Source organism: Coptis chinensis, chromosome 3, assembly GCF_015680905.1.
Source record: "Coptis chinensis isolate HL-2020 chromosome 3, ASM1568090v1, whole genome shotgun sequence".
NCBI classification, from domain to species: Eukaryota; Viridiplantae; Streptophyta; class Magnoliopsida; order Ranunculales; family Ranunculaceae; genus Coptis; species Coptis chinensis.
Window position 1 is genome coordinate 12,043,389 of NC_141458.1, and position 18,828 is coordinate 12,062,216.

The 18,828-nt window shown below is 38.6% G+C and overlaps 2 protein-coding genes across 4 annotated transcripts; one reads left to right on the plus strand and one right to left on the minus strand.

Annotated features, from left to right (window-relative positions):
• Window positions 1-1,252: 1,252 nt before the first annotated feature.
• LOC147507964 (cationic amino acid transporter 1-like) lies at window positions 1,253-9,734 on the plus strand. The gene is made up of 2 exons (XM_086600597.1): window positions 1,253-1,894; window positions 8,084-9,734. The coding sequence occupies exons 1-2, from the start codon at window positions 1,411-1,413 to the stop codon at window positions 9,421-9,423; spliced, it is 1,824 nt and encodes a 607-aa protein (XP_086456723.1). The 5' UTR covers window positions 1,253-1,410; the 3' UTR covers window positions 9,424-9,734.
• Window positions 9,735-10,966: 1,232 nt separating this feature from the next.
• LOC147507965 (homeobox protein knotted-1-like 2) lies at window positions 10,967-18,288 on the minus strand. 3 transcript variants are annotated; one of them, XM_086600599.1, is made up of 6 exons: window positions 17,485-18,288; window positions 14,096-14,216; window positions 11,938-12,128; window positions 11,724-11,855; window positions 11,470-11,603; window positions 10,967-11,392 (listed from the first exon to the last, which is right to left on the minus strand). In XM_086600599.1, the coding sequence occupies exons 1-6, from the start codon at window positions 18,082-18,084 to the stop codon at window positions 11,353-11,355; spliced, it is 1,218 nt and encodes a 405-aa protein (XP_086456725.1). In that variant the 5' UTR covers window positions 18,085-18,288; the 3' UTR covers window positions 10,967-11,352. The 3 variants fall into 3 exon arrangements, with proteins under 3 accessions (XP_086456725.1, XP_086456726.1, XP_086456727.1); XM_086600600.1 differs by having other exon boundaries at window positions 10,967-11,389; window positions 17,485-18,227; XM_086600601.1 differs by having other exon boundaries at window positions 10,967-11,381; window positions 17,485-18,183.
• Window positions 18,289-18,828: the final 540 nt, after the last annotated feature.

Below are 18,828 nucleotides of genomic sequence, written 5' to 3' on the forward strand. Positions count from 1 at the left end.
CGCAGCCCACTATATACGATAGAAAAATAAACATTGACTTTTGCAACGTTGTTACTTGTTAGTTGCCACAGTGCAAAAAAAACGGTCTTGATACACTTGGACTCCTGAATTCAAGACCAAAATCTTCGGGATTCGTATAATATCTTTGGAATCCTAAAACTCTTTTTGTCGTTCCTTTTTATGTGAATCTCTCTAATACGTCTATTTCATTTGATCAAAGACTCTTTTATTCTCTCTTGCCCAGTAGAGAGAAGGGAATAAGAAAGCATTTGTTATTGTAAAAGGTATTATATTCTGTCTCTGTCGAACATTTTAATACATTTTTAGAGGCTTTCTTGCTGTTCTAGCGTCCAAAGTTGCTAGACAGAAAAGCGTGCATGGAATGTTTCTATTTATCAAACAAACAACATTGATCAAAATTGTCATTTTTTATGAGGATGATCTCAACGCCAACTTGTAGAACCAACACATTAAAATTTGCACTTTCTGCGATATTTTGTGGTTAGATGTTAGGCTTTCCACGTTTTTGGTCCATTAGTGTGTACGTGTTGCGTGACGGTAGTACTAGTGTGTGTTGCATGGTAGTATGTTTGCAACCTTTAGATGCATGATTACAGCATACACTACTTCTAGTGTCATAGTCATCACGATGGAATGTATGTAGCTTTCATTACAAGTCAAGTTTCAAAGAAAGATTAGCTGGAATCTGATTTTGTTGCATTGCACATGCCAAGGTTCGCCAAATTCATCCATACGTGATAGCTTTCTTTGTTTTCATTACTTAATTAAATAGCAAATTTTGGTGTTTGGAATCAATAATGTATAGCTGGTTTATCTAAAAAGAAAAGAATTAAAGAAGAATAAGTAGAAACTTGAGTGGACCAGTTATACTGCATGTTTGAATACAATATTTACGACAATTGTACAGGACTGATTATTGCACAGTGGCCAGAGGATGGTTGGCATTCAACCACTGGTGACCACCCATTGAGCATTATAGGCAAAATATTTCCTTGTGCAAGACAGAATTGCAGTCCATGACTTGTAATTAATTTAATTGCCTTCACATATCTCTATTATTGAAATGAAATCAGAGTACTTATGTTGCTTATAAGTGACATTTGAATGGAAAATGCAAACTAAACCGTAGACCGAGAGTCCGAGAGCGTGAGAGCGTGTCAACCTGGGACTCTGGAGTCAATTAAGTATGTACTAAAAATATCGTAACAAAAATGTTCTTTAAAATTTATTGATTAGTTTGATTAAGCAATGCCATGCAAATAAAATATTGATGAGATCAGTGGTATTGGAAGTAGTTGAAGATCATTTTACTTGTACCCCGTGGCCCTTGCATTTTGCTGCCCTTGTGTCTCATGTTGTTCCTGTAATTAAAAAATTGTCTACAATCTTATGCGTGATAAATCTCTTTTGTTCGGACAGATTACATACGAACAAATAAACTCTCGAACAAAGAAAAAGAAAATGGGAGTTGCAGTGGATGAAGGGACAGTTGTGAGAAGAAGGGGTTGTTCTTGCACGAAAGATGATTTCCTACCTGAAGAGTCTTTTCAAAGCTGGGGGAACTATGGAAAGGCATGGAAAGAGGTTGGTTTCAGATTAAAGGACCGTATTCTTACTCGATCACTTGATGATACTGAGCTTAATGAAATGAAAGCAAGAAGTCAGCATGACATGAAGAAGACTCTTAATTGGTGGGATCTCATTTGGTTTGGTATTGGTGCTGTTATTGGTTCTGGAATCTTTGTTCTTACTGGGAAGCAAGCAAAAGAACATGTTGGCCCTGCCGTTGTTATCTCCTATGCCATTTCTGGTCTCTCTGCCCTGCTCTCTGTGTTCTGTTATACAGAGTTCGCAGTTGAAATCCCAGCTGCAGGTACATTTCTGAATTCTAATAGATTTTACATTCTTTAAATACTGTTTTTCCATTCTGTTTAAGAACTACAAACGTGGATACCTCTTCGGATTTTATCTTTTCTAGTTTAGGGCACTCAAGTAAAATTGTGTTTATATGCAAAGATAAGTTTGATGTAAGCAGAAGTCATTCTACAACTGCATAGACGGAAAAACAACCTTTTATGTAGCATATATATCTCATTGAAGTGGGTGGAGATGTGTATTTAGGAATTACGATATAAAAGGCTATGAATATTATAGGACAAGTACAAAGTTTTCGAACTCTTATAGCTTCCATGCATACAAGTTGTGATTATTTTTACATGGTATAGTGGTATACCGACTTTGAGACTAAGGGTTTAATCTGTTGGGTCTCGTTTTCTCATTCCTAATGGTTTAATTTATTTTTTAGAATGTGCTAGACTGCTAGTGTTTTCTCTTTCTTTGGGTGTGTGTGTGTATGGGGAGGGGGAGATGTTTTGATGGTGTAGGATCTGTCGATGGGGTTTTGCTAATGTGAGTGTTGAAGTATGTAGTGTCGGTCTCACACATTCTATAAGTGTGAGACCGTACCTTATTTAGTTTGTTGCTATTTTTGTTATTCCATCTCTTGTATAAATATATGTATTGTAGGTTAGAGTAATATATACTCTAAACCCTACCTTATTCTTGTGCCTCCATCCTCTCTTCTTCTTTTTCTACACACTCAATCTCTTTAACCTAACAAGCTAACCACCATATGTATCTCCTAGCATAAATAACATGGTATCGGAGCCGACTCTATTTAGAGAATGCTAGGAGAGAGATCCTCAGTTTCAAAGTTCCAGTTTTAGTATTAGTTGTTGTTTTAGTATTGTTTCGCTTCCGCAATCTCTCAGTATTGATAAAGAGGAGTACGTCAGGTTTTCATAAGGCGAAGGCGTGGTATCGTCATCTCGCTGGTTTTCTCAATCTCTACGTGCATGCGCGGGTCACACTCAGTTAAAACTTCTTCGAAGCGCGCCACGCGCTCGTAGTACTTTGTCTCGCAGTTTTGCAGTTTCGTATTCTTTTTCATCAAGTGAGTTTTTCTTCTCTTTATAATGACTGATGTTGTTTCAAAATCCGATGAATTCGGTAATACGTCTGTTTTCTCTGTTGGTATGACCTCTCCATCCAATTGGAGGGTGTTGCCAATTATCTTCAAATGGGCGAGGCGATTCTCGCTTTATCTTCTTCGAAAGGTAAAGAAAATCATCTGATAGATCCACCAGATGATAAAGGAAAGACAACTGGACGAAAGATGACGCCTTGGTTAAGAATTTCCTGTGGAATACTATGGAGAAAGATGTTTGAAATATTGTGCGGTTTTTTAAAACCTCGAAGGAGATTTGGGAGTATCTACAAGAATCATACTCAATCTCAAAATACTTCTCGTATCTTTCAGTTGTATGAGAACATCTTTGATCTCACTCAAGGAGATATGTCTATCTCTGAATATTATAATTCTCTTCGTAGCAAGTGGGAATAACTGAATATATATCACCCACTTACTACAGACATAAATCAGTTGAAGAAACAAATAGAGGAATTTCGAGTCTCCAAATTCCTATCTGGGCTACGTCCCGAGTTTGCTAATGTGAAAGCCCAAGTTCAAGCTGAATCTAAGCTCCCTACTTTGTCTGGGGCTTACTCTCGTTTGTCTCGTATTACTGCACCTCCTCCAACTCACAATGACAGTACGGCTTTATTAATCCCTCCAAGCAGTAATAACAACCCCTCTTCTGGTTGTGGTAATGACGGTAGAGGAGGTCAAGGGGGTCGTGGCCGTGGGGGTGGTCGTACCCAAGGGAGTGGTCGTGGTCATGGTATTGGCAGTTTTGAGCCTTGTGAGCATTGTGGGCACAAATCATAGTTCTGATTTTTGTTGGGATATAACAGGACGCCCACCATTGCACAAAGCCAACAATGCCACAGTAGTTGATCACAAGTGACTGATTTTCAACGAGTTCAAGAAGACTTTGCAGCCCTGATGAAGCGGATACAAGCTATTCCCAGTTCATCGAGTTTGTCCAACAACCGGACCACCCTACTGCGACCCTAGCCGATTCAGATAAAACATGTCTTCATACAAGTGGTAACAACTCTTGGGTTATTGACTCAGGAGCTTCTAATCATATGACAGGTAATCCCCAGTTGTTTTCTAATCTTGCGTATACTCACACACCATCATATGTCACATTAGCAAATGGGGCTACGGCTTGTATTCTTGGTCGGGGTACTATTCAGTTAACTCGTAATATATCACTTGTCTCAGTCTTGCTTATTCGAAATTTCGCCTTTAATCTATTGTCTATTCATCGTCTCACCCAATCTCTTCACTATAATGTCATATTTTCTTCCACTCATGTTGTGTTTCAGGATCTACAAACAAAGACACTAGTTGGTAGGGGGTATGAGCACGGGGGCATCTATTACTTTCAAGATGATTATGGGCACTCTCACCAGAAGCAGGCTCTCACAGTCTCAATCTCTCATGTTCAATGGCATAAACGTCTTGGTCATCTTCCTCTAGCTAGTTTGCAAAGTTTAGTTCCCAGTATTTCTTCTAGTATTCAGTCTTTAAGTTGTGAGGTTTGTGAGTTAGCTAAACATCGTCGTGCTACTTACAAAAATAGGTTAAATAAGTGTTCTTGTGCTCCTTTTCAATTAGTCCATTCAGATGTCTAGGGTCCTTGTAGAACCACTGAACCATTGGTCTTTTTGGTGCCAAGTATTTTATTACATTTATAGATGATTTTTCTCGTGTTTATTGGGTATATATTATGGAAAATCGTTCTCAAGTATTCTCTGTTTTTCAAAAATTCTATACTGAGATTACTAATTGGTATTCTGCACACATGCATGTTTTTCGAATTGATAATGCCAAAGACTATACCTCTACAATATTCCAGAGTTTTTTAGATGACCATGGCATTACACATCAAACCTCCTGTGTGGATACACCTCAACAAAATGGGGTTGCTAAGAGAAAGAACAGACCCATTCTTGAAGTCGCCCGATGCTTAATGTTTCAAACAAATCTCCCAAAGTTTTTTTGGGCAGAGGCAGTCCTTACTGCCACATACTTGATTAATCGTATGCCCTCTTTAGTATTAGGGGGGAAAACACCACACTCTGTTCTTTTTCCTGGTCAATCTTCTTTCCATCTTCCCCCTTGAATTTTTGGTTGTGTCTGTTTTGTTCATAATCTTCAGCCGGGTCGTGATAAGTTAGACTCTCGTGCTATTAAGTGTGTTTTCCTTGGGTATTCACGTACACAGAAAGGGTACAAGTGTTATAGTCCTCATCTGTGCAAATCATTTGTCTGTGCTGATGTTACTTTTTTTGAAGATGTCCCGTTTTACTCTTCAGAAGGGAAGATGTCCTATGAACCATTTGAGGATTGTGTTATGCCATCTGGTGTTGCTGGATATGATCTTGATGAAAATGAGGGAGCTCGTGAAGAAGGAGCGCACCCTGCGCCCATAGATGGCCTTACAGAGCGCGACCTGCGCCCCCTTGATGGTCGAGGTCCAGGCGATGGAGCGCACCCTGCGCCCATAGAAGGCCTTACAGAGCGCGACCTGCGCCCCCTTGATGGTTGAGGTCTAGGCGATGGAGCGCACCCTGCGCCCATAGATGGCCTTACAGAGCACGACCTGCACCCCCTTGATGGTTGAGGTCCTGGCGATTGAGCGCGACCTGCGCCCATTGATAGCCTTCCAGGAGCGCGGGCGTGCCCAGTACCTTTAGTTGCCATTCCAAAGTTTGAGGCTGAAAGTTCAACTGTTCCGCTGCCCTCCCCTCTTCCCACTGTGTCTATGGATCCTATTGCCATTCCATCTGACCTCGATGTTCCTATTGCCCTCCGAAAACTTGAACGTCCACCTGCCAGTATGCGTCTTCCTAGTAAGTATGCTCAGTATTCTATTTCTGAGTATGTTTCCACTAATCATTTACCACCATCTGTCAAGTCTTTTGCTATGTCCTTGTTGTCTGTCTCTGTCCCGTCTAACTACATGGATGTTCTATCTCATCCTGGCTGGAAGCAAGCAATGGACAAGGAGTTGAGTGTTTTGTATTCTAATGACACTTGGGTTCTTACAAATCTTCCTTCTGGGAAGAAAGCAATTGCTTGTAAGTGGGTTTTCACTATTAAACATAATCTGGATGATACTATTTCTCGTTTAAAGGCTCATCTGGTTGCAAAAGGCTTTACCCAGACGTATGGTATTGATTACTCCGAGACATTTTCTTCGGTTGCAAAGCTCGCCACTGTGCGTATTGTGATTTCTTTTGTTGTTTATCATCACTGGCCTCTATTTCAATTGGATGTGAAGAATGCCTTTTTACATGGAGATCTTCTGGAGGAAATCTATATGGTTCAACCTCCTGGTTTTGTTGCTCAAAGGGGGAAAGTCTGTCGATTAAAGAAGTCTCTTTATGGGCTCAAGCAGTCTCCTAGAGCTTGGTTTGCGAAGTTTAGTCAGGTTTTGATGGCTAATGGAATGACTAGGTGTGAATATGATCATTCTGTGTTTTACCGAAAGACCCAGCAAGGGATTATTGTCTTAGTTGTGTATGTTGATGATATCATTGACACAGGGTCTGACAAATAGGGTATTGATCGACTTAAAGTCAATCTCTCAAGACAGTTCCAAACCAAAGATCTAGGAGAATTAAAGTGTTTCTTAGGCATTGAAGTTACCAGGTTCCCTGGTGAAATTCATCTCTCACAGAGAAAGTATGTATTAGACCTGCTCAGTGAGACAGGTAATTTAGGAGCTCGCCCAGTAGAGACTCCTATGGATTCAAACGACAAACTCCAGTCGGATGTTGGAGAGATGTATGCCGATATTGAGGGATACCGTAGATTGGTGGGAAAGCTGGTCTATGCTACTATTACTCGCCCCGATATCTCATTTGCAGTCAATGTAGTATCTCAGTATATGTATGCGCCACGAATTCCTCACTACCAGGCAGTTATTCGTATTGTGAGGTATTTGAAAGGTTCTCCTGGTCGTGGATTGGTCTATCGTTTTAATGGAAATTTTGATGTTGTTGGATATTCAGATGCTGATTATGCAGGATCAGTTTCAAATAGACAATCCACCACTGGGTATTGCACTTTCCTTTGTGGAAATTTGGTGACATGGAAGAGTAAAAAGCAAACAGTTGTGTCAAAGTCTAGTGCAGAGGCTGAGTATAGAGATATGGCTCAAGGGACTGGTGAGTTAATGTGGATTCGTAATCTACTACATGAGTTAGGTTTCAAGGTACAACTACCGATCCCTCTTCATTGTGACAATCAGGCAGCCATTCATATCGCTTCTAATCCAGTATTTCATGAGAGAACTAACTACATAGAGGTAGATTGTCATTATGTCAGACATAAGGTTGAAACAAAGGAGATAAATAACTCCTTATGTGGCTTCTCGAGATCAGTTAGCTGATATCTTTACCAAACCAGTGATTCGTCCAGTTTTGAGTTATATTGGTAACCAGCTGGGTATGAGAGATATCTATGCTCCAGCTTGAAGGGGGGTGTTGAAATATGTAGTGTCGGTCTCACACATTCTATAAGTATGAGATCGTATCTTATTTAGCTTGTTGCTATTTTGGTTATTCCATCTCTAGTATAAATATATGTATTGTAGGTTAGAGTAATATATACTCTAAACCATACCTTATTCTTGTGCCTCCATCCTCTCTTCTTCTTCTTCTACACACTCAATCCCTTTAACCTAACAAGCTAACCACCATATGTATCTCCTAGCATAAATAACAGTGAGCAAATACGCACATTTAAGCTCACTCATGGACACCGAGCCATGTTTTCTATACTATAAAGTGGAAACCAGATTCTTATTCTAGTGTATGGCTAAACATGTAAATGTGGAAGAAGTGTGGCTTTGGTGTACATGCACCCTTCCCTTTTCCTTTCTAAGAACTTGAATGTGAATCGCAGATGAACAATCCCCAGTCTATTACTCCACCAATTCATGGTCAGTAGTTCTCGATCTGGCTAGATGTCCTTCCCTATGTAGGTTCTGTGTAGGATTTCAATCTACAAGCATGTGTGGTTTAGAATAATTTTAAACAGTAAAAAGAGAATGCAAGCTCATCATTTGCCATTTATACCTTTCAGGTGGATCATTTGCGTACTTAAGGGTGGAGCTTGGAGACTTTGTGGCATTCGTCGCAGCGGGTAACATTCTATTTGAGTATGTGATTGGTGGTGCTGCTGTAGCTCGGTCATGGACATCTTACTTTGCAACGCTCATAAACAAGAACTCAGACTTCTTCTTTATTCATGCCCCCCACCTAGCTAAAGGTTATAACATGCTTGATCCCCTTGCTCTGGTTGTTATCGCTCTCATATGCATCCTTGCCGTCAAAAGTACTAAGGGATCTTCGCGCCTAAACTACATCGCCTCTATTTTTCACCTAATTGTCATTTTATTTGTTATAATTGCCGGCTTTATCAAAGGTGATACGAAGAATTACACACCTTTTACGCCTTTTGGTGCTCGTGGTATCTTTACGGCATCGGCTTCTCTATTCTTTGCTTACGTTGGCTTTGATGCTGTTGCCACCATGGCTGAGGAAACAAAGAACCCTGGTCACGACATCCCAATTGGTCTTGTTGGTTCCATGGTAATTACCACTACGGTGTACTGTTTGATGGCCGTCAGTCTATGTTTAATGCAATCATACAAAGACATTGACGAGAATGCTCCATTTTCTGTTGCATTTGTGGGTGTTGGAATGGGTTGGGCGAAGTATGTTGTTGCGCTTGGAGCGTTGAAAGGTATGACCACTGTGTTGCTCGTTAGTGCGATAGGTCAGGCACGGTATCTGACCCACATTGCACGGACACACATGATATCGCCGTGGTTTGCAAACGTCGATGAAAAGACAGGAACACCTGTGAATGCCACAGTGGTAATGATGGTCGCAACTGCAATCATTGCCTTCTTCACTGATCTTGAGATCCTCGGGGACCTCCTGTCCATCTCAACACTGTTCATTTTCATGCTTGTTGCAGTCGCTCTTTTAGTCCGGCGCTACTATTTGTCTGGTGAGACTTCACCAGGGAACCGAAATAAGTTCCTCATATGCCTTGCAATAATAGTGGGATCCTCTCTTGCAACTGCTGTCTACTGGGCAACTCAAGGTGATGACTGGATTGGATATATAATAACAGTTCCAATTTGGCTGGCGGCAACTGTGGTACTAAGAGTTATTGTTCCTCAAGCTAGAAATCCCAAACTGTGGGGAGTTCCATTGGTGCCATGGTTGCCATCTCTGTCAATTGCAGTGAACATCTTCCTTTTAGGATCAATAGCTGGTGCTGCCTTTGCGCGATTTGCAGTATGGACAGTAATACTCTTGTTGTATTATTTCTTCTTTGGCCTCCATGCATCTTATGACACGGCAAAGCAGTCTCGTATGGAGAAAGAGAATCACCCAGTTGAAGAAGGCTGAAGAGGGGGATTCTTCGGTGGTAACAACAACGAATTGATGAAGGCGTTGGATGTTTTGGTAGAGACAACTGAAGATGAAGAATCAGAGCAAGGGAGTGGTAATGACACATTTTCTGAATCTGTAGCTGGGCTGTAAATAAATTTACTTTCATTAGTTTGCAAGTAGTTATACAATGTTGGTGACATATGGTGTTATAGATTGATGCTTTACTTTTTACTTTGAACATAGGATGTGTTTGAAAATGGATATTTGAAGGATTTGGCTTTGTACATAATGCAATTAATCTGGTTTATAGAGATTGTCTCTTTTTCTATCAAGTGTTTTTTTATCAAGTAAAGGTTGTTCTCAACACAAGGCTGCACTTAAGGAGCAGAAAAGTAAACTGCTTTTGATTGGAATATGCGTGTTCCTGTTTTGTGAAAGTGTACATGAAGCGAAGACTGCTCCATCTTTTTTTTTCACTAATTAAGACTGCTCCATCTTTTAAACACTTCTTTGAGTATTTATATTCCGCATATTTTTATACGGCTACAGTGTAGTGAGTCAGTATAAGCTTCAAACTCCAACGAAAAGGCAGATTTCAACCACTCAAAATGCATGTTATGGCAGCTTGGTGGTGATTTCATATTTTTCTTAATCCAGTGCTGTAAGGGTATTTTTCGTGAAACGTTGCACTGAAACTCAGATTGTCGGTCGACTAAGACCAACATGGCAGGTGAAAAAACACATAGCAAACACAATAGAGGAAATAGGCAGGATAGCCTTTGGGGGGTTTGTTTTTTCTTTTGTGATCAGTACACAGGGATCACATTTGGTCTGCATTTGTTTAATTACAAAAAAAGTTAAAATCCCTGTTTTTGGACATTCGAGCAGTACAAATCGCAATACGCTTTTGTTGTTGTAGTTCTGTAATCTCCTTATGGGAGATCTTACTGTCAAGAAAGGAGCAGTAATTGAACAAAATGTATTGCAGCTGATCGCTCAAGGAAGGAAGAGTTGTATCTAAATCAAAAATAGAGATTGCAGCCTTTCCAGGTGCTCCAGTAACATCGGTCCTCAGTCATCACAGCTATCGGTATACAGAAGATAGTTTCCATTAGTTGCACTTATAGAGGATTTAAAAAGGTCAAGATATCGTCATCATCAACTGTTCACTACACATTTTACATGCTTGGTAAAAATGTGGATACTTCTATCTAAACGAACTCCCAGATATTGTTCGCATTACTCATTTTGCTATGCAATCTAAACGGAAACTACAGTGGTGACGATAACATGGGAGACTTCCTAGGGACATGATTGAGTGTAAAATCAGAATTTCTTAGCAAAGGGATCAACATTGTTTTGAAACGTAGACATTAAAGGAATCACTTTGCGCGTATCTATATTTTGATACTTAGGTGTGGGTTATCCTCTTTAACATTTGAGAATACCAAATTTCTGTGTGTCAGCAATGTCTTTAAAGCACTGTCCAGCCTGTGCTGAATAGACTATAGCACCCAGTAGTAATATAAAAAAAAAAAGTACTACTTTCTACAATATGTTGTACATCCAAAACCTATAACTTTCTTATTTCACGGATTTAACAAGTGACAACAAAAATCTTAAATCTGTCAACATAGACAGCAAGAGAAATTTATAAAGCTTCTATTCCACAGTTTTATATTCTTAATACTTGAAGTTGTTAATGATATACCAGTACATACATCCTATGCTTGGTGTGCCCCCATGAGTACCCGCCAAATGGCACTGTTTACCTTTAAGAGTCGGCACCTCCTAGTATTGGCAGTTTGTTTGGTACTTTGGTCTTTTCTGTAGATGCAAATAATACTATCCATGTGAAACACCAACATCTTGCTACACCCCCTGATTCTGTAACTTCTATGCACTACCTGTATTGATATTTAATTTTGAGTCTGAATATGACATCTACATGAAGCGCTCCCCACTATTTTCACCTGCATTACTTCTTTTACAAAACTATGTTGGACGGAAATCCTTGAAATAATCAAATTTGTCGAAGGAATCATAATCTAGTGAGCATACCTCTTGCGTTTACTCTTTAGAACTGAGGATGAAGGATTGCTGTGCCAGTTCCTCTTTCTCTGGTTGATGAACCAGTTGTTAATCTGCTTTAACTGCAAGCCTGTTTCCTGCACCAACCTTGCTTTGTCTTCTTCCTGATACAGGATAAGGAAACGCACAATGAGCAATGCAACAAAAATTATTTAGAGCTGATAAGCTGCCACAGCATTTAAAAACAAGCCCTAAAATCAACAAGGGGGGACAAACAGGCTTACAGTTGGATATGGCCACTTGGAATGTGACTGCCACCAAGCCTTCAAGTGTGAGGTGGTGTCTCCAGGGAGTTTTCCTGCTCTTCTCTTGCGTAGAATCTCCTCCCTTATGTCAACAATCTTCTCTTTGTATCCCTAAATTGAAGAGAATGGATAAGATACTGCGAACATGTTTAAAAAATCAACTGCCATACAGGCAAGTGAGGCAACTAATTACCTGTTTCAGCTCGTGTTTAAGTTCCTGCCTCACACGCTCCATCAAGGACCTTTCTGTCTCAGTCGGAACAAGGGGTCCAAACCCCATACTATCTGGGCCCTCTAGGCTGGCATCGTACAAGTTCGTGTCGCTATCTTGGTCATCATCATCATCCGACATCGTTGCACCAGTACCCTCGCCAGGCGAGACACCTGATGACACAGCAAAACAAACTTGCAGATGTCATTTGAAGTGTCTTACATGATTTTTTTACTAAATAGGTATGTGTCACTAAAAATGCTTCAATACTACCTAACCAAACAAAGTAATCACAATTAAAGCTTGTAAAAGATAATATAATGTACACTGCATGTACCTTATACAAGTCTAAAAAAACGATAAGAGGGAGCATAAGATTCATGGGGATTGCCACATGGAGCTGCGATGTCATAACTTACAGAAAACAAACTCTAATATTTAGTTCCCATACTGCATCATGCTCCATAAAATAAATAAATAATAAAAATAAAAATAGGAACTATATTATTGAGGGACTTTATTTACATGTTTTCCCTTTTCTCTCTTATTGTATTTTTGTAAAGGTAGAATTATATAACGTCCACTCGAAGCACAAAAATTAGTAGGATGAGCTATCCTATAAGACAGATAAAAATAGAAAACACGTAATACAAAAACAGTTTCACAATCAACAATGAGGCAATTCCATGCATCTCACTAAACACAGCACAACAATGAGTCTCAACTGAACAAGAAGGCTCTAAAAGGAGTATCTCTCCCTTTTTCCTAAATCTTCGACAAACTATCAGACCTTGGATTGAGAAAATAATCTCCTCCACTTATGCTGCTCTGCTCTGTCATCAGAATGTCTCTCGTTCCTCTCCAACCAGAGGCCTCACATGCTCGCAAAATATGATGCTCCACAACTTGCAACCCATCGAGGAGTGCACCCTCAAGGCCTGTGAAGCTAACAACTCCTTCAACGACTGGGGAACAACCCAAAACCACTCATGAGTGACGGATCATTTATTTTCAGATAGGAATTATATAACTGGTTACTCAACTATAATTATAGTGCCTTAATTTCTATGCTATTCAAGATCGAACTGACTTGCACTGATAGATCCCCATGAAACAACATAAGCCTCCTAGGAATACAGACAATGGATGAGAGTGTCACTAAGTAGTCCTCATTAGACATACACAATGGCAGAAGATAATGATAAGTTTCTTGCTCCTAACAAGGTTATTGATGGTAAGAGTTTTATTCTACTGATTCACACAAAGAAAGAGACCTTACAAGAACTTTTAGATTCCCAAATGTATGTTGGGAACTTTAGGGATCTGGTTGGCCCGGTGTGTAACCAGGGGAGATGAGAACAAAGACCATAATAGAAAGATCTAGAAAAACTTTCCATTCTTACCCCGACCACAGTGTCGACAAGTTCTACTCGGTCTCACTGCAAGAATAGTCTCCAACCTCCCCAAGAGCGCAGCAAGACTCTCGAATCACAATGTACCTCCACAACGTGGCATTATAAATTCTCAAGTCCCAAAATAGATGTCACCATCTAACAGCAAGTGATCTCGATCCAGGTGATCCTAAAGGCTGAGACAGCAGAGAGTCTTGGGAATCCAAGAACAAAGTCCAAGTCACTAACCACCTATAATCTCAAATTCTAATCCTAGCACCCTCTAGTAAGTAGTAACCAATTTCTAGTCTCAATTTGCATGGGGCACATCCAGCATGTTGAACTATATTCTTAAGGATCTGCTATGGGACACAGGGTCCAAGATAGGACCTGAATACCTGATTGAGTAGAATGCTGTTAAATGATCTACAACATTTTCAGTAAGGAAACTTCTGTAGATTCATACAATGTTTGAATTTTAAGATGAATTTCTACTGGGCTTTCACTACTCTGTCACTTTGTATCTGAAGGAATCTATTGCAAGGAAAAAATTGTCAATTACCAGCTTTAAAAACAAATTTTAGAATTAAAACACAATATTGCAACGAAGAGGCACATTCACAGTAAATTGAAGTAGAGGTTTCACATCTAGAAAACTCAATGCCCACATAACATGAAATTCTCAAATTCCAGATTTGACCCAGAAAAGAAAAATGAGATTCCAGATTTGAAAGAGAAGTAGAATTCACCTGTTAGGCTCTGTAGAGATTGCTCAAGCTCCCAGCAAGCCATTACTGCTTCCATTGCATGCACGCGAACATGTTGTTGAAGCTGTTCCTTGAAGGAACAAAGCAGTAGAACATAGTGGGTCTACAGGCCAACAATTCAAGCAAAGTTTATCAGATGAGAAGGCTGATATGGCAACCTCTACGAAGAACAAAATGTAAAGAGAAGACCACCACTACTAGTATATCTTAAATAAGTAAATAACATTACACAATGCTTATGTATCAATACCACCATAGAACTTAATTTTACAGCACGAGACATTCATGCATCTATAGCAGTAATAAGAAAATGAAAGGCAGATATCCTCATCAGATATAATTTAATTTAATTTAATTTAATTTTTTTAAAAAACCAAAAAAAATGCCTGCAATTATACAAACCAACCAACATTTTGTGATCCCACCCTCTCACATATTCACATGATGCAATGTTAATTTTCTTGTCATACCACCCTTTCCTTCCCTCCAGAATCCATTGGTGTTTCCCTTTTCCAGTATCAAGAAAATATTATAATGGTCATTTAGGTCATCTCCTATTTCCTTTTCTTATACCAACCTTTTCTCGAAACCAAGTTAAAAATAAATAAATAAAACTCCTTCACATGTATGTTTACACAATTTATGGTGCCTACTATCATGTCAAAAGAAAAGAAAGAAAGAAAGAAAAGGACCAAGTTTCCTATGTGTCATAAACATTTGAGCTGCAAGGTGCTTTATTAGGTACAATAAGGAACCCAAAACGTATCACATAAGACATTGTCTTGTATACAAGTGTATTGGAATATAAGTACACACGCTTGTAATCATGCAAACTCCCATTCTCCAATCGTTGATATATAGAAAAAAAAACTGTTTCAAGCTTGTAAGGATGCATGGGGGACTTTACTCAAAAAAGTTGGACTGGTCCCAGAACTCAAAAATGAAGCATATAAGTTACAGTGAAAATTAAAAAAAAAAAATACATGGGAAGTAGATTAAACCAGGCATCTTCTAAACTGATCCAAGACACTCATTCTGGATCGGTACCAAAATACACCTGGGATCAGGACTCTAGAACTATTTTTAAGTTGTTAGTTAAGCATCATTGTTAGTTAGTAGTATCAAGCATGACTATCTTTCTTATGGTTAAAATATCTTTTGGCAGACTTCCAACTGTACTTCTAGGTCCAAAGTTAATAAAAACATAGGTCGTATCCAAGGTGTTACTTCAGCAGTGTCGTATGACTCACACATCCCATCAAACTTAATTACCTTTCATAGGATTGCAATGAGACCAGCTATGAAAATAATTTTAGGCAAATAAGGCAATGAAAAAACCTTTTCATATTCATGCAAAGATGCTAGTGTTGGAATGGGCGACTATTAAAACTGAGAAGGAAACGACTACAAATAATGCATGTAAGAACAAAAACTTTGTAGTCTCGGTAGGAAAAAATGGGTAAGGGTTGTTAAGTTATTTTATATGGACATTTGCAACAAAGATTTTTCATGCCCACAGAATCCAAATGGGAGTTTACTGGTGCGGAGCTTAAAACTTGAAAGGTAGGAGTTAGGCCAAAGATGATATCAGATGCAGTTCTGATGTCAGTTTTAAAGGAACTTGAGTTAATATAACTTATATTACATTAAATAGAGGAGCATGAGTTGCTCATATTCCTAATGGAACAGACTTCCTGACAATTAAATTGAAACCAATATCATCTAGGTCAAAGAAGTCATGAGAAGTACAGGTTACTTGGACAATACCTAACATGCATGCAACATGCAAAGCCATGCAGCGTTCACAAGAATGTGGTAAACACAGCCTAGATCAGCCCCTGGAAACACATGGTTATCCCTGGTATTCCTGATCTTTCTACTTTCTACAGATACTATTCTGTTGTAAAGCCATGTCTTTATGAACACGATTAAGCGCTTCCATTTCAAGAATATGAGTTCCTCCTACTAATCTCATCAATGAAACAACTTGAAAGGAAAGCCGTATTTACACAAAATTGCCAAGAAAATAGATTGTATTCATTTTCGATCAAGGAGGAACACATTGAGGGTACTCTTAACAGGATTACTTCAAGTTATTTCTCTCTTTTTTAAATCAAATTTTCTTTACACTTATTTTATACAAACGCAGAGCATGTACTAGTTTCTGAGAAAAGTTTCATTATGAATGCTACAATGGAAGTGGTTACAACATTGTTCGGAGCTTCTTTAACAAAATCATAAGTGAACGTCATCATCATAAGTTCAAGAAACACTTATTCCTTCTTATTAAGTTTGTAATTCGCTAATTAGAAAATTTTAAGCTGCTTTTTCCTTAACGTTCAGAGTTTATTAGGTTGCACGAATACCAATACTTGATCTAAATCATATAACTTGCAAACTTAAACAGATATGATACAGGCACTGATCCTAACCACCATGCTAAAGTCAAGTGAAACTACAAAGGGTGTTTAAGATTGAAAGCAGTGAAGTTCAAAAAAGATGATTTAGCAAGTAAAATGAATCTCATGACTTCGGTGTGATTATGAAGCTCAGAGTAAACGATTTGAACTTGTAAGATACAGTCTTAGTATTCTCTTTGTAATTCTACAGAATTTGACACTCCGGAACACTTTCCTCCCTCTTGCGAATTCATTCATTGAAAGACGCCTACATCACCCCTTTACATTTCTTGTTACTGGCTATAATTATTAACCCTAAGTTACCAATCCAAGCATTCTCCTTTCAAGTTTGAAGTTTGAAGTCATCTCCCACTTAATGTACAATACTGTAAAGCTCCTATTACAATGAAACCCTTGAAAAACCATTTGATAACTTAAAACTTGTTCTTCAGATCATTAACAGGCCTGGCGTCAAAATTGGTAAGTTTACTCCCAATCAAATTTGTAGCAATAATATCAGCGTCTCATACCTACATAATTTGGTGACAACTTTACCTTATTTCAACCTCAACGTGTGTCTCTCCAAATCCTCTGAAACCTGATTTACACCTCAATCCCCACATGTTTCTCCATACTTCTTTTGACAACATCAGTCCACTTTGCATTCTTCTTCTCATCCAATCAAATTGCACCAACTATCAAAACTTTAGAAGCACTTCACTTCCATTCAATTTCAATTTTCTCTCTCTAATTCCAATTCAAAACCAAACCAACTCCCTTACTTCTCAAAATCTTGTAAATACAACTCCAATTCAACCCATATTCATCTCAATTCACAAACAAAAAAAGGTATAAAATTGAAATAAAAACATCAAATTGCTTCACAAATTACCAAAAAACTTACAAAAACAATGAAAATTTTCATAAATTGACAAACTTTGACCCAAAAAAGAAAGAAAAAGGGAAGCATACCATGAACTGATCAAGTTCCTTATCATCCCCAGCACCAGCAGCACCAAGATGCTGCTGTTGAGTAGCACCAAGAACAGAATACTTAGCAACAACGCGTTGACTCTGTTCAAGCTGAGCATCAATTCTAGGCAATTGATCAACTGGTGTAGCAATGCGTAAACACGCCACGTGTGCAGATAACAATTGTTCATACAAAGGATGGTTTATTATATCACCTTTATATTTCACATTCTCCCAACTCATTCCTCCTCCTCCTCCTCCTTCTCCACCACCTGTTAACTCCACCACTCCTTCATTCCCACTATTATTCCTTGTACTTATTTCCACGTTGTTGTTACTGTTACTGTTGTTGTTGTTGTTAGTTTGCAAGTGAAGAAAATTTGTCCCACCTTCATATGGAGTATGGTGATGATGGCTTTGTTGACGAAGTATAGCATCATTTAGCCACGTTGGGGTTGGACCAGCTGCTGCAAGATGATTGTTAGCTGGTTTTCCAGTATTGTTTTCATCTGGTATTATGGATCGTAAAACAGCACTGTTTTGGTCTGAAAAGTGGTGTAAAGCCATTTCATGTGTAAGGTTGTTGTTGTTGAATGCCATTAGACCAAAAAAAGTGTTCCTTGTTTCATGTAATATTATTATCAGCGGAGGAGTGTCTTTGTTTTCAACTAGTAGTAACTTGACTTAATAAAATGGAGAGAGAGAAAAAAAACAGCTCGTGAAACCGGGTGGTGTGACAAACAAGAACGTCACTGTTTGGAAAACGTCAGCTTTTTTTTTATTTTTATTTTTTATAGGTTGCTCACTGGTATGTTAGTTGAATGTTTTTTTTTAATTACATAAGCGACCGACAGATGGAGACAAATTATTAATTTTTTTGAGTTAAAGAATGGGGAAGGATAAGATTAAATTAAATTAAATATTATTGTTAAATGTTAATCGATCACCAAACTAGTACGTTTTGATCGATAATTTTGATAAGTAGGTGATTTTGTATTCATTATGCTAAAATACCAAAAGTGTCAAGAGATTAGAAACAATTGGGCAAGGAGTTGAATAGATGCCACACTAGTAGTAAAGGATATATGCACCTCATTTTGCATCTTCACATTCCTTTTGTTGGGAACTCTTTCTGTTATGATCTTCTGGATCACTTTTTCCCAATGTATTCTCAATTCACGCCCTAAAGATTGTAAACTACTAGGCGTTAAATTGACGAACAAAAATGGAAGCAAAATTTTAGTTTGGAGGGACGCACGCACAATGTGTTCAATTCATCAATTGTCGAAATGTTGCTACTGCAAACACCCTTTAAATTCCTCAATGAAATGTACAAGTAATCAT

Coding starts and splice junctions, on each gene's coding strand:
- LOC147507965 (XM_086600599.1), bottom strand. CDS start 18,084: ATGGCATTCAACAACAACAACCTTACACATGAAATGGCTTTACACCAC. Junction 11,604..11,723: donor CCAAGTGGCCATATCCAACT/GTAAGCCTGTTT, acceptor ATCCTGTATCAG/GAAGAAGACAAAGCAAGGTT. Junction 11,393..11,469: donor CTAAAGAGTAAACGCAAGAG/GTATGCTCACTA, acceptor GTTTTGTAAAAG/AAGTAATGCAGGTGAAAATA.
- LOC147507964 (XM_086600597.1), top strand. CDS start 1,411: ATGCGTGATAAATCTCTTTTGTTCGGACAGATTACATACGAACAAATA. Junction 1,895..8,083: donor AGTTGAAATCCCAGCTGCAG/GTACATTTCTGA, acceptor TATACCTTTCAG/GTGGATCATTTGCGTACTTA.